The sequence below is a fragment of the Eumetopias jubatus genome, unplaced genomic scaffold, assembly GCF_037043125.1.
Source record: "Eumetopias jubatus isolate StellerSeaLion01/CBP00866 unplaced genomic scaffold, mEumJub1_p1.0 scaffold_7, whole genome shotgun sequence".
In the NCBI taxonomy this organism is placed as follows: Eukaryota; Metazoa; Chordata; class Mammalia; order Carnivora; family Otariidae; genus Eumetopias; species Eumetopias jubatus.
Genome location: NW_028274813.1, coordinates 106,297,255 through 106,310,967, shown reverse-complemented (window position 1 = coordinate 106,310,967; position 13,713 = coordinate 106,297,255). Strand labels below are relative to the sequence as shown.

General features: G+C 45.0%; 1 protein-coding gene across 2 annotated transcripts in view; it reads right to left on the bottom strand.

Annotated features, from left to right (window-relative positions):
* DIS3L (DIS3 like exosome 3'-5' exoribonuclease) overlaps positions 1-12,634 on the bottom strand; it is a 33,377-nt gene extending 20,743 nt beyond the window's left edge. For both annotated transcript variants that reach the window (XM_028100094.2, XM_028100095.2), the window contains exons 1-3: positions 12,420-12,634; positions 10,917-11,070; positions 1,160-1,288 (exon numbers count right to left, since the gene is read on the bottom strand). In XM_028100094.2, coding sequence (XP_027955895.2) covers positions 1,160-1,288; positions 10,917-11,070; positions 12,420-12,558 — 422 coding nt within the window. In that variant the 5' untranslated portion in view covers positions 12,559-12,634. The remainder of the gene's footprint in view (positions 1-1,159; positions 1,289-10,916; positions 11,071-12,419) is intronic.
* Positions 12,635-13,713: the final 1,079 nt, after the last annotated feature.

Here is a 13,713-nt window from a genome sequence, read left to right as displayed (position 1 = left end):
CCTGCATCGGGCTCCCTGCTCAGCAGGGAGCCTGCTTCTCTCTCTGCCTGCCACTCCTCCTGCTTGTGTTCTCTGACAAATAAATAAATAAAGTCCTTAAAAAAAAAATTCAGCCAACATAAACTGTATGAGGCTACGTAGTTAGGAAGTATGATCATTCTAAGTACTCACATGTGACCTAATCTAGAGAAAGATTTGCTTTCCCTTTCTGGTATTGAGCCCTGTGGGAACTTTGGACTATAATTAAGGACTCAGTATGCATCAGTGCTTATTTTACTTTAGAGAATTTAAATATTTAATGGCTATATAAAGAAATACAAGGAAAAAGACGATTTAAATGTTTTGTATGGATAAGACATTTGAGAGCTGAAGATCTCCTTGGCTCTCTGCAGAAGAGCACAGCAGAGGCTATCGGTGCCCAGCACCTGTGCCCCAGGCCCACCTCTGACTTTGGCTGCAGCTGGGCGGCACTCCCATTCCACCCCGGGCCCACTGAGTAGAGTCAACACCCCTGCAGAATGACCCTCAGCTAAAGGCCAAAGTCTTTTGCCACCCTCGCCTCCGTCCTTCCAGACAACTTCTGAGGCACACACTGGGCAGCTTCTCCGAGGTTCCCAAGAGGACTGAGCCTCAGTTTCCCACAGCAGTAACACATCCTTGACTGTTTTCCCTCCTCCTGTCTCACGCCCTGCACTTCCTCACTCCTGTTTCAGGGACTTGGTCCCCACATCAACAACCCACACCCAACTCCTTGCTTCAGACTCTGCTTTTAGGCGGATCTAAACGGTGACACCATACTTCCTAAAACAGCTTTACCAGAATTAACCTACCAGTTTCAGTTTAACAAGACTGGTTGGGATATCAGAGCAACCTATACCGGAAAAACTGAGATGATCTTAGCGTGAAAGTGGACCTTCCCCGCCCCCCACGAGCATTAAATGCCAGCTGACTCACTCTGAGTATCTGTGGCTCCCTTATGACAATTTCTACAACATACATGTATTTAAACGATATATCTAAAATAGTGATGCATTAAGCATTTCAGTATTAATCATAGTTCCAGAATAACTGCTGGTTTATTCTAGCACCCTACTTTAATCAATTCTGGATAACCAGTGATAAAGAAAGTAAAGATAGTCACGCCAACGCACAGCCATACCTGGTCTGCCACTTTTCCATGGATTCTCCTCTTTCTCGAGGGAGATAGCAGTGCTGCTGGAATTCATTAGCAAAGAGAATGCAATCATGACGTGCATCCTTCAGGAGATTTCGCAATTTGTTATACTGTCTGGGACACAGAGGAGAAAAATAAATCTGACATAGCAGGCGCTCATCTACTGCTAGCTCTTGCTAAGGATCAAAGAAGATGAGGCATTTTAGGACAAAAGATTGATTAATTTAAAACCCAAGAAACATTTATATTGGCCTTAGTGCGCGTAGTACTATTGGGCTGTTTTTTCTCAATTTCGCCTGCTAGAATGTGCTCAGGCAGCACCTCATTAATTAGCTTGTGGATCAGTCACCCCCACCCTTTCCCCTTCTAGACTTCTGGCCATTTATTACAGAATTATATGGCCCTGCCCTGCACAGCCCCCTCTTCAAAGGCTCAGGCCTCTGCAGGACCAGAGGCAAGCAGAGGTTAGCACTTTATTTTTGTGCCTCACTTTGTTCTATAAATGGCATTAGGCATGAGTACATTTTACTTTTTGCTGGAAGCCTGGAAAAGGACATGTAAAGGAAATAAGTTTGGAGATTTATCTGTGAATTTTATTTATGCAGCCGCCTCACTTACACGAATGACAGACAACTAACAAAGTTTTAAGGTTTCTCCCATCAGGAGGTCCTTCCAGTGATGCTAGCCAAAGCCTCACATCAAATACGCAGCCGCATATGGGTCAGTTTCTAAGACGATGCTTTTCTTTTCTTTTTTTTTTTTTAAGAAGGTGCCTTTCAATAGTCTAGGTAATATGAAATACAGAAAATGTTCACAGTTATCTTAAAGGAAGCCAATTGTTTATTTAAAAATGGACTGATATTAAACCAGATGTTAAATTAACATATAAATTATCCAAGGCAGATGACTGGCACTGAACATGTGTTTTAATATAAAACTTGTGCCTTTCCATTCCCACCTCCAGCCCGCTGCCATGGCTAAAAAAAAAAAAAAAAAAAAAAAAGAGTCTTTTCATTAAAGCAAAGGCAGAACTCTCCAACTTCTCTTCTTTAAATAAATGCCAATCACCAATATCTGTGTCGTCTTAACACTTAATTAGAAAACAAGAAACACTGATTTTATTTTGTTAGTAATTCTAATCTTGAGCTATTTTAAAAAGAATCATCAAGTAATAGCACTTCTACAATTTCATAATAAACAAAAGGATTTAGTTTCATGTCGGTGAATGGCAGCTTTCCTTAACAGCATCCCACTTGTACAAAGGCTGCCCTGCCCCCCCAACTCAGAAATGCTTAGAACACATAATTCATAATTTTCCCACCTTCACAAAGAGAGATTTAAAGTCAGTTTTAAAACCTCTTAGAGGGGCGCCTGGGTGGCTCGGTCAGTTCAGGTCACGATCCCAGGGTCCTGGGATCGAGCCCCGTGTCGGGCTACCTGCTCAGCGGGGAGCCTACTCCTCCCCTCTCCCCCCTGCTCATGCTCTCTCTTGCTCTCTCAAATAAGTAAAATCTTTTAAAAAAATAAATAAAACCTCTCAGAATATGCATAGAAGAGTCTACACCACCCCGCTTACAGCCACCATCCCTGCACAGTGTTAAGGTGCTTTACACATTTCTGCAATGCATGAATTTTTTAAAATGAGCACTTATTTCTTAAGCAATAAAGGATTTTAGAAGAGACTTCATAAACAACTGTAATTATTTCAGAGGAAACACTGAAAAAATATTGCCTATTTTTCCTGATCTCATCTTCCATAGTTTTTGCTCCCTTTATCGACCATCACATCTACCAGACCCCTAAAAAAGCACCTGAACTTAGTGCACTCATTTCTTTGCTAGTTTTCTTCTGTATTAAGCATCCTTCATTTAGCAAACATTTGCTGCATTCCTTCTATGTGCTGGGTCTTTTGCTCCACTGAATGCCCTCAGGGGACACCCTCTAGACATCTCTTCATCCACAGCACCCTGCTCACAATGAACACGACAGAATCAGCCATTCCTCAAAAAAATTAAAACAAGAACTACCCCATGACCGGGCGCCTGGGTGGCTCAGATGGTTGGGCGTCTGCCTTCGGCTCAGGTCATGATCCCAGGGTCCTGGGATCGAGTTCCGCATCGGGCTCCCTGCTCCTTGGGAGCCTGCTTCTCCCTCTCTCTCTCTCTCCCTCTGTCTCTCATGAATGAATAAATAAAATCTTTAAATAAAAAAAAAAAAGAACTACCACATGACCCAGCAACTGCACTTCTGGGCATATACCCCAAAGAACTGAAGACAGGGTCTGAAAGAGATATTCTTATACCAATGTTCATGGCACGATTCTTCACAATAGCCAAAGGTAACCAAGAAGCAACCTAAGTGTCCAAAGACAGATGGATGAACAAAATGTGGTGTATACCTAAAAGGGAATATTATTCAGTCTTAAGAAAGGAAGTTCTGACACATGCTACAACATGGATAAACTTTGGGGCACCTGGGTGGTTCAGGTGGTTAAGCGTCTGCCTTCGGCTCAGGTCATGATCTTAGGGTCCTGGGATCGAGCCCTGCATCGGGCTCCCTGCTTCTGTGGGAAGCCTGCTTCTCCCTCTCCCACTCCCCCTGCTTGTGTTTCTGTGCTCTCTCTCTCTCTCTCTGAAATAAATTAGTAAAATCTTAAAAAACCATGGATAAACCTTAAAGACATTATGCTAAGGGAAATAAGCCAGACACAAAAGGACAAACACTGTATGATTCCACTTACATGAGGTACTTCGTTAAATTCAGAGAGACAGAAAGGAGGAGGATTGTTGCCAGGGACTTGGGGGAGGGGGAAATGGGTATAGTGTTTAATGGGTGTAGAGCTTCAATTTAGGGGGATGGAGGAAAGTTCTGGAGAGGATGGTGGTGATGGTTGCACGAAATGTGAATGTACTCAATGTCACTGAACTATATGCTTAAAAATGGTTAAAATGGTAAATCTTTTGCTATATACATTCACCACAATTTTAAAAAACGGCTAGACTGGGGTGCCTGGGTGGCTCAGTCGTTAAGCGTCTGCCTTCAGCTCAGGTCATGATCCCAGGGTCCTGGGATTGAGCCCCACAACGGGCTCTCTGCTCAGTGAGAAGCCTGCTTCTCCCTCTCCCTCTGCCTGCTGCTCTGCCTGCTTGTGCTCTCTCTGTCAAGGAAATAAATAAAATCTTTAAAAAAAATAAAAAATAAAAAACGGCTAGACTAAGTGGCAAAACAAAATAAAACAAAAAAACCCAGAACCACCACCCATTTTAGTGGGAGAAGTGCCCTGAAGGGGAAAAGTGCAGGGTGTGACAAGAACATGGGAGGGCCAGGGAAGGCCTCTGGGAAGAGGTGACACCTGGGGGAGGGACGAATGAGAGTCAGCGAGACAAAGCACCCAAGGGAGCAGAGGGGGAGAGAAAATTCAGGAGAGCAGAGAGTGTGGTTCACATGCCTGATAAATGTTTCCCAAATGCATACATGAACTCACAACTCCTTGTGACAACAGTGATCCAAATATAAGCCAGCAGTGTGTCAGGACCCACCCTGACATTAGCAGAACCCTGTGACTGTTCTGCCAGGCTCTGTACACATCCCTGGATTTGTTGTGACACCTGCACTCTGGACCCTGGGATTCTCCAGCCCTGAACTCCCCCAGGTACTGATGTTCCACAAGTCAGACCCAGGGCGTTTATACCAAATTAGAGGGACGACACAGCAAAATATGCAACTTAACAAAAAGAATGTTCTCAATTTAAAGTTTCGCTCCCATATATTTTCCTTAGACTTGTCGTGCATGCTTCCATTTGTCAGCTACCTATCAGCCGGATAAGACGAATGAACAAATGGCACAAGAATATTAATGGGGAAAGCAGGAAAGACTGAATCACTCGGGAGTGTGACAGTAGGGTTGTCTTGTAGGTATGTGGGCTTATGGTTGTAATTTAATAGGGCATACATACAATATAGTCATATTTTTGCCAGTCAGAGCTGGTGGTGTGTACGATGGGCTTAGACATACGAGTACCCTGCCCGGAGCCAGCAAAGAGCATCATGGTGCCTTCAACAAGTTTGGTCTGGATGACAGGAGAACAGCAGTTTCAGAGAGTCAAGTACAATAAAACGATCTGAAGTTTTAAAAATTCCAGTCTTACAGAAGAACCCTAGTTTTCCTGCACTGGCTTAAGCATTCCCCCAAATCTCTATTATTTAAACAGTTCAATTTCTTACAGGTACGGCCATGTTTACCTTCCTTAGATTGATTTCTGTACTATTTTCCCGCAATGGTGAGCTTGCCTATAGATGCAACATCCCCTCTCCCTGCTGACTGTATTCTCGGGGGATCAGAAGCGGGCATCCCACAACCAGTCAGCGGACGTACAATACTGTATTTCTTCAACCAGTTTTTGCAGAACCCTGCTAGGGTGTCTTAGGTAGACTTACTTTCAGAGGTCCTTGAGTTTTCCACAAGAATTTTAAAAGTTTGTGTTTTCCTCTATATTAGGTGTATCTTTTTTTTTTTTTTTTTTAAGTAAGCTGTACACCCAGTGTGGGGCCTGAACTCATGACCTGGAGATCAAGACAAGAGTCACATGCTCTACTGACGGAGCCAGTCAGATGCCCCTAGATGGTACTTTTAAAACATTTTCTTTCTTTCTTTCTTTTTTTTAAAGATTTTATTTATTTATTTGACAGAGAGAGACATAGTGAGAGAGGGAACACAAGCAGGGGGAGTGGGAGAGGGAGAAGCAGGCCTCCCGCGGAGCAGGGAGCCCGATGCGGGGCTCGATCCCAGGACCCTGGGATCACGACCCGAGCCGAAGGCAGACGCTTAACGACTGAACCACCCAGGCGCCCAAAACATTTTCAATAGAGTATATTTTGGGCCATCTGAATGCCCTCTAACTGCACTGCCATTTGGAAGCCTCAAAGACAACCTCAAACTCATGACCTCTAGCTCCACCCCTCTGGACCTCTTCCAGTGCTCTCTCTCTCTCTCTCTCTCTATCCAGTTATGTAAACCAGAAACCTTGGTGTTAGCCTTGACACCACCTTCTCCCTCCCCTTACATATCTAAGTCCATTACTAAGTTTTATAGGTTTTTTTTTAAATAACAGCTTAACTGAGATATAATTCATATACCATAAAATTATCCCCCCCTTTTCAAAAGATTTTATTTATCTGACAGAGAGAGAGAAAGCACAAGCAGTGGGGAGGGGGGAATGGAAGACAGAGCGAGAGGGAGAAGCAGGCTTCCCCATGGAGCAGGGCACCTGATGCGGGACTCGATCCCAAGACCCTGGAATCATGACCTGAGCCAAAGGCAGTCGCTTAACCGACCGAGCCACGCAGGCACCCCTAAAATTATCCTTTTAAAATATACAATTCAATAGCATTTTGTATAGTCACAGAGTTATGCAACCATCACCACTAAGTCCAGACATTTTATCACCCCAAAAAGAAACCTAGATCCCTTAAGCAATTATTCCCCATTCCCCTGACAACCACTAGTCTATTTTCTATCTCTAGGATTTACCTATTCCAGGCATTTCATATAAATGGAATCATACAAAAATGACTTCTTTGTGTGGCTGGCTTCTTTCAGCATAATATTTTCATGTTATAGCATATGTCAGTGTTTCATTCCTTTTATGGCTGGATAGTATTCCATTGTATGGATAAAGTACATTTTGTGTAACCATTATATCAGGTGATGGACATTTGGGTCCGATGCCATTTTGGGGGCTACTAGGAATACAGCTGCTATGAACATTCCTGTACAAATTCTGCATGGACATGTTTTCCATTCTCGGCGTTAAAGACTGAGAAAGTTCTACAGACTTTTACCTATTAAGATGCTGTTGGAAATATCTCTTTCTTTCCATCTCTAAGCTACCAGCACCTCTCACGTGAACTGAAGTTGCAGCCACTTCTCCACGGCCCAGTCATCTTTTCAAAATAGGAATCTGATTATATATATTATCCCACCCAGCTTACGACCCTGCAACATCCCTAGGACCCCTCATCCATGCCAGGGCCTTCTAGTTTCTTGAACGGAGCAAATCTCCCTCTCCACGACCCTGCACAGCAGCCCCCTCCCCTGGAAAGCTTCTCTCCTTTCTCTGCCTGGTTTACTCCTACCCACCCTGGAGAGCCCAGTGTAGGCATCTCCCTCGGGAAAGCTTTTCCTCGCCTCCCTGGCGAATGCGGACTCTCCTCAGGGCCCCGTGGCTCCGTGGCAGCTCTCCATCTGTTTGTGTGATTAGCTGAGTATCACCGTCTCCCCCGAACACCGTGTCTGCTTCTGTTCAGCACGGCAGCCTCGGTGTGAGCATGGTCCCGACACGCACAGTGTCTCCGCAAATGTTTGTTGAATAAACAGATAAACACCTGCACACAGGAATGAAGGCAATGGGCAAGACAGCCTCAGAGTCATCAAAGGATCCCTCACGGAACAAGTGTGTGAGGATCGGCAGAACATGCGATTATCCCGAGCAATCAAAAACTTGACTTCTTTCATGATGTTTTCTGTAATATACTTAATATACTTAGGAGAACAGGCATTTGCTGCACTGATAGTATCGAAAGCAAAATACAAAATCATTTTAAGTACAGAACCAGATTGGAGACTATGTCTTTTTACTGGGAAACTCAACTCTGGTGATTTCATTTCAGTAGAACAATGTTATCAGTCACGTTAAATTAATGTTCATTTGCAGTCTTCTTATTTTGTAAGCTTTGTTTGTTCAATGTGATGGTCCAATTTGGGTTTAGGGTTGCAGTAAGTACTTAAGCATGAGGACTTTACATCTAGATTTATGTTAAAACATGTAACAAAGCAAATTAAGACTGGGTGTCTGGAAGAAAAAAGTTGATAAAAAGTCTTAGAAACAAAGACTGAGTAATACCAATCTATTGGATGGGGAGTTGGATCACTTGACTTCTTAGATCCTCTCCAACTATAATATTCTCTAATTCCAATCTTATGTTATATACTGAGAAATAGAGGTGTGAACTATTGAGGCTCTTAAGCTATAAAGAAATAATTCAGGAGGAAGGCAAAAGGAGAAAGCAAGGCATCCTTACACCAGACACTAGACCAACCAGGTATTTTTAACTGACAAGGCTTTTTTAAGCAAAAATGTTCCTCAAAGCATATCAAATAGAATGCATTATTTACTAGCATCTCAAGTCTCCAAGGAAGAACGGAAAAACACAAGAAAACATTTTCCAACATTAAATGAAGCAAAACACCAGAGGGCCAATGACTTACACTTAATATATATTAAGTCCAAACTAATAAAGCAAATTCCCTGGATCTTCTACATTCAAGGGCTGTGATCAATTATAAAGTTAGCTTTCGATATAGGACACTTTTTAAGGCTTTGGTAGTTTTGGTCATTTAGCTCTTTGAACCTGAATACAACTGTCGGCTGCTTACCAGGTAAACAAAGCACCAAGTCCTAAGGGTGCTGATTCCTTTGCCTGCCTCTTCTCTCTCTTCATCAATTACGTTCAGTACCCCTGCTTTAAGACCAATCTCTCTCTCTTTTTAAAGATTTTATTTGTCAGACAGAAAGAGCAGAAGCAGGGGGAGTGCCAGGCAGAGGGGGAGTCAGGCTCCCCACTGAGCATGGAGCCTGATGCGGGGCTCAATCCCAGGACGCTGAGATCATGACCTGAGCCGAAAGCAGACGTTTAACAACTGAGTCACCCAGGCGTCCCTTAAGACCAGTCTCAAACCTACTTCCTTCAGAGAGTTTTCGGGCAAACCCCCACACCCCGTATTTACCTCTGCACTTTGCATAGTCCACATTAAGTCATACTGCCTGCGTGTACGGTGTGCCACCATTACCTTCTTGCACCTAACCCCAACAAGACGACAGGTTTGTTGAGAGGGACTGATACAGTTGACCCTTGAACAATGTGGCTATTAACTATGGCAGTCCATTGACAGTGGAATTATTTTGGTAAATACAGTACAGCATTGTAAATGTATTTTCTCCTCATTATGGTTTTCTTTTTTTTAAAGGTCTTATTTCTTTATTTGAGAGGGAGAGAGAGAGAGAGAGCTCATGAGGTGGGGGGGTTGGACAGAGGGAGAGGGAGATGTCAACTCCCTGCTGAGCCTGGCTCCGTTTGTGGGGCTCGATGCCAGGACCCTGAGATCATGACCTGAGCCGAAGGCAGATGCTTAACCAACTGAGCCACCCAGGTGCCCCTTCATTGTGGCCTTCTTAATAATGTTTTCTTTTCTCTAGCTTACTTTATTGCAAGAATACGGTATACAACATACAATATATATAAAATATATGTTAATCTACTATGTTATCAGTAAGGATTCTGGTCCACAGTAGACTATTAATTAAGTTTTGGGGGAACTGAAAGTTATACATGGATTTTTGCCTGTGCAGGGGTCCGAGCCCCTAATCCCCACACTGTTCAAAGGTCAACTGTACTTCTTTTTGTACCCCATAAGGCCTGGAACTCTGAGCTCAAAATGTGCTTACCAAATGGGAAAACCAGGGTGATATCATATCAGCCTATTTCACAACTGCTCATCCTTTGTTCTCACATTTAGTATATTTAGAGACACTGTAAAGCAGTGGAAAACCAATAGTTTTTCATCAAGTTAACTACTTTTGAAATGTTCAGGAGAAAAGACATTTAAATTCCAATTCTTTGCTTTTGAATGTCCCAGGAATTGGTTTTTAAAACAACCCTTAATATTAAAAATATTTCAGAAAACAGAAGTTGAAAAGGCTCAGCAGAGTGCTTGCAATCCAAATGATAGCAAATTGATTTTAGGAGCAGAAACTGAAATACGACCCCTGAAGCAGCGTTCAAACCCGGATGCGTATAAACATCTATATCTTTGTGTCTGAGCAAAATCAACTTCAAACTCATTGAAAAATATTCTATCTGAAAAATCCGCAATCTAGGTAATGCACATTTTTTTGAACTGAGCATATAATAAGGACAACTCATCATTTTCATATACAAATAAACATACTTCATCTTTTACCACCAAACTCTAAAGAAACCAGAACATTTAAAAAAGAATAAACACATAGTTTCTGCTTTTTAAATAACTAGGGGTGTTAAGAGGTTGGATGTATAATTGTAATATGCTGTTTCTATGCAGTCTTCACGTTCAAATCATAAATCCTTTCCCAATGTTAAATGAAGCAAAACCAGTTTTTAGATATTTGTTTAAAAGGTAAACAATTGTTCTTCATTTAGGTATAAGGCAAGCATTTTAGACTGATTCAATCAGAAATCCTTTGGCAAATACAATGGGTATGGTTGGTAGTTATACCAGTAACGTAAAAATAAAACAAGTTATTTCTGCTTTCATTAAATAAATCACTACAAGTACAATTTGCATCCACAATAAACAGTTTAAAATTTAAAAATAAAATACTCCTCCCCCTCAAAAGTATAGGCTTCTGAAACAATGTATCTAAAAAATACATGCAAACCCAAAGCCAAGAATCTTAAATACCCATATACTGGGGACACTGCAGTTTATTGATCTACAGTCAGATCTCTTGGCCAGGTGTTGAAGCAGAAATATAAAATAATGTCACTGCATTCCTCACCAGCGAAGAGAATACCAAATTACTTCAAAAAGTCCTTTCTGACAAAATAATGAATTCCTCCTCATCCCCTCCAACAAGGGACCTTCTCTAAAGGGGAAGAGGAAAATATTCCATATAGACATAAATAAATAATGCAAAACAGATACCTGCGGCCTCTTTGATGCTGCACAGTTTGACAAGCCGTCTGCATGAAAATAATTCCCTTCAGCTCTGGGAACTCAAGGATCTCCAGGTAATCTTGAACAACTTTCCAATCTGGGATCATGTAATGAGTCACATCACTAGACAAGAGTTTCCCATCTAGAACATAATTCAAAATGTAAGCGATTAGACAACAATTGTGAACCTGGCTTATTACTACTTCAATGTCAAGGTGCTCCACTCTGCAAAATAACTTCCAGTCTTAACTACACCCTGAAGTTTTTAAAGGACACGACAACCCTACTTTGGTAGCGGCCCAAAGTTCAGGTAAATTCAGCATCTTCATTTGTCTGAAGCTGTGCTAGGTAAAAGCTCAATGTGGTTTATGGTGTTGCCAATGGTGAAGATGACTGATTTTTTAAAAACAAGCAAACCTTTAGCACGACCTAAATATTTATTTCTGTTAACTCACCGACCTACACTCACATTCAGATGAGGTCCCCTGAAATATACATGTTAACCACCTGTTTATGCCTAGCAATTTCAAGCGGGTTCTGAGTCTCAAGCTTGTGTACACGCTCAGAAGTCTCCAGAGGCCAGAAAGCCGGAATCGACTGGAAAACATTCTCGGTGCAAGCATGGGCAGTGGTTAGGCTTTCCACCCAGCCCGCATCTCACGGAGCTGCTTAGCCAAGCTGTAAATGAAATGTTCACTTTAACCATAAACTGAGGATTCCCAGTACTAAGGACCCCCAGGCTCCTCTCCCACCAGACAGAAGAGAACCAGTCATCTTCCTCGTTAAATCGGCCACCCTTGCAGCTGAGAAACCAAGTGGGCGAAGGTCTAGCCCACAGCAGCTCCAAGTCCAACTTCCCCTTGACCTTCCTGTGCAGCGAGGGCCCAGACAATTCACAAATTTTAGTGCCGACTGCTCTCCACCGGCTAAGAGTCTGAGGATCTGGGCTGGTAGGTCAGAACATTTGTGCGAATAAAGACGTGTCAAATGAGCGGCAGCAGGCGCTCTCCGCGCCGCGGGATGGCGCCCCACCTCTCGCCGTGGGGCCCGCAGCCGAGCACCCCCCATTTCACCACCACGCGATCCTGGGGGGTGCAGAAGAGGCAGGTTCCTGCGCCCCCGGGCCCCTCGGAAAGCCCCGCTCGCCGGGCCTCTAGGCTGTGGGGGCGCCGGGCTCTGGGCCCTTCCATTTGAGAGGGGGGGCCGACGGGAGGGCGGGTGTGGGGAGCCCCCAGGAAGCAGCGCGCCACGGCCGTCGGGGCGGCTCCGGGGCCCCGGGCCTCTCGCTACCCACCCGCAGCCCCGCCGCCGGGCCCGAGCTGCTGCCTGGGCGGGCGGAGGCCCGGCGGCCTCGGCCTCGGCGCCCGCGCGACCTCGCGCCCAGGCCTCCAGCAGCGCCCTGGCGCCTCCCGGCGGACGCCCGGCCCGGCCCGGCCCCGCCGCCCTCGCTCCCGCCGCCCAGGGCTCTCCGCTCTCCGGCCCGGCCCTGACCGTTGCGGCAGGCGGCGGGCTGCGGGCAGAGCGGGCTGTTGCAGGGCACGCTGGGCCGCAGGTAGTGCTCCCGCACGATCCGCAGCGTCCGGCCCTGGAAGGTCCTCAGGAGCAGCACCTTCTCCCGCTTCTGCAGCATGCTGGCGGTGCTCGGCGGGTCACGGCTCCGGAGCCCCGCGAGGCCCGCCCGAGCGAGCTGCCGGGAGGTGGCGGGCGCTGCGCGGCGCGGCGCGGGCGGAAGCGAGGCCGCGGCTCCGGGCCCGCCCCCTCGGCCGGGCGGCCTGGTCTACGCGGGCTCCTGGGCACCGCTGGCAGCCTCCAGAGCGCCCCGAGGGGCACCGGAACCGCCCTAACGGCCGAGGCCGCGGCTGAGAGCCGGAGGCGACCGCGGGAGGGGTGCTCCAGCCCCGTCTCGGTCTCTCCCCAGCCCACCATTTCCTGGGGGCAGGGAGAGGTGGAAACCGCCCAAACGACGTAGGGAGATAAAGATGTGTGGACTATGTGGAAGCTGAAGGGTTGGGAAGAAAGTGTTGGTCCAACCCTGAAGGATTATTAGATTTTGTTGCTACCCCCAGGTCCTTATGGGCATGGGGACTGCTGGGTGGGTAATTATTAGTGTTTTCTGTTCCTCGCTCTTGGTTTCCTAAAAGAGCTCAAAGATTGAGCGAATAAGCCAGAAACCCTGCCAGTCCAGCATTTTTTTCCTCTTAAAAAGTCGTATTTATTTTTAATTTCATGTATTTTTAATCCATATGAAAATTCAAACAGTGCAGATAAAATGAAAACCAATCCATTTCCTTGAGGTACACTATCTGTTTAATCTCAACTCTATGGCATTTGCAGCCTCTGGCAAAGCAACTTTCCTTTAAACTGGGAGACTCAGGCACAGTTTCTTCTGAGATCATACACTCTTGGTTGGATGCAAGCCTCTGTTCTTCCAAGCCCTCAACAAAGAGTTCTACCAAGCACTGAACAAGCATTCGTATTTTGAGCTGTACCAGAAGCATCACGTACAAGTGTCACATTTAATTTCCACAAGTCAATGGAGTCACGCATTAGTATCCCCATTTTACAGGCGATGAAGCAGGATTAGGGAGGTTAAGTGGCCAAGGTTACCCAGTTATTAAGTGGTAGAATCGATATTCAAGCCAGAATCTGGCTGAATTCAAAGCAGGCTCTTAACTAATTACTGTGTTATTCACAGATGAATAAAATATAGCTCCTGCGTCTAAGGACTTTATAGTCTACTTGTTGAGCTCTAGTTAAGGCAGCTCAACCAGCTGGCTGGGAATAT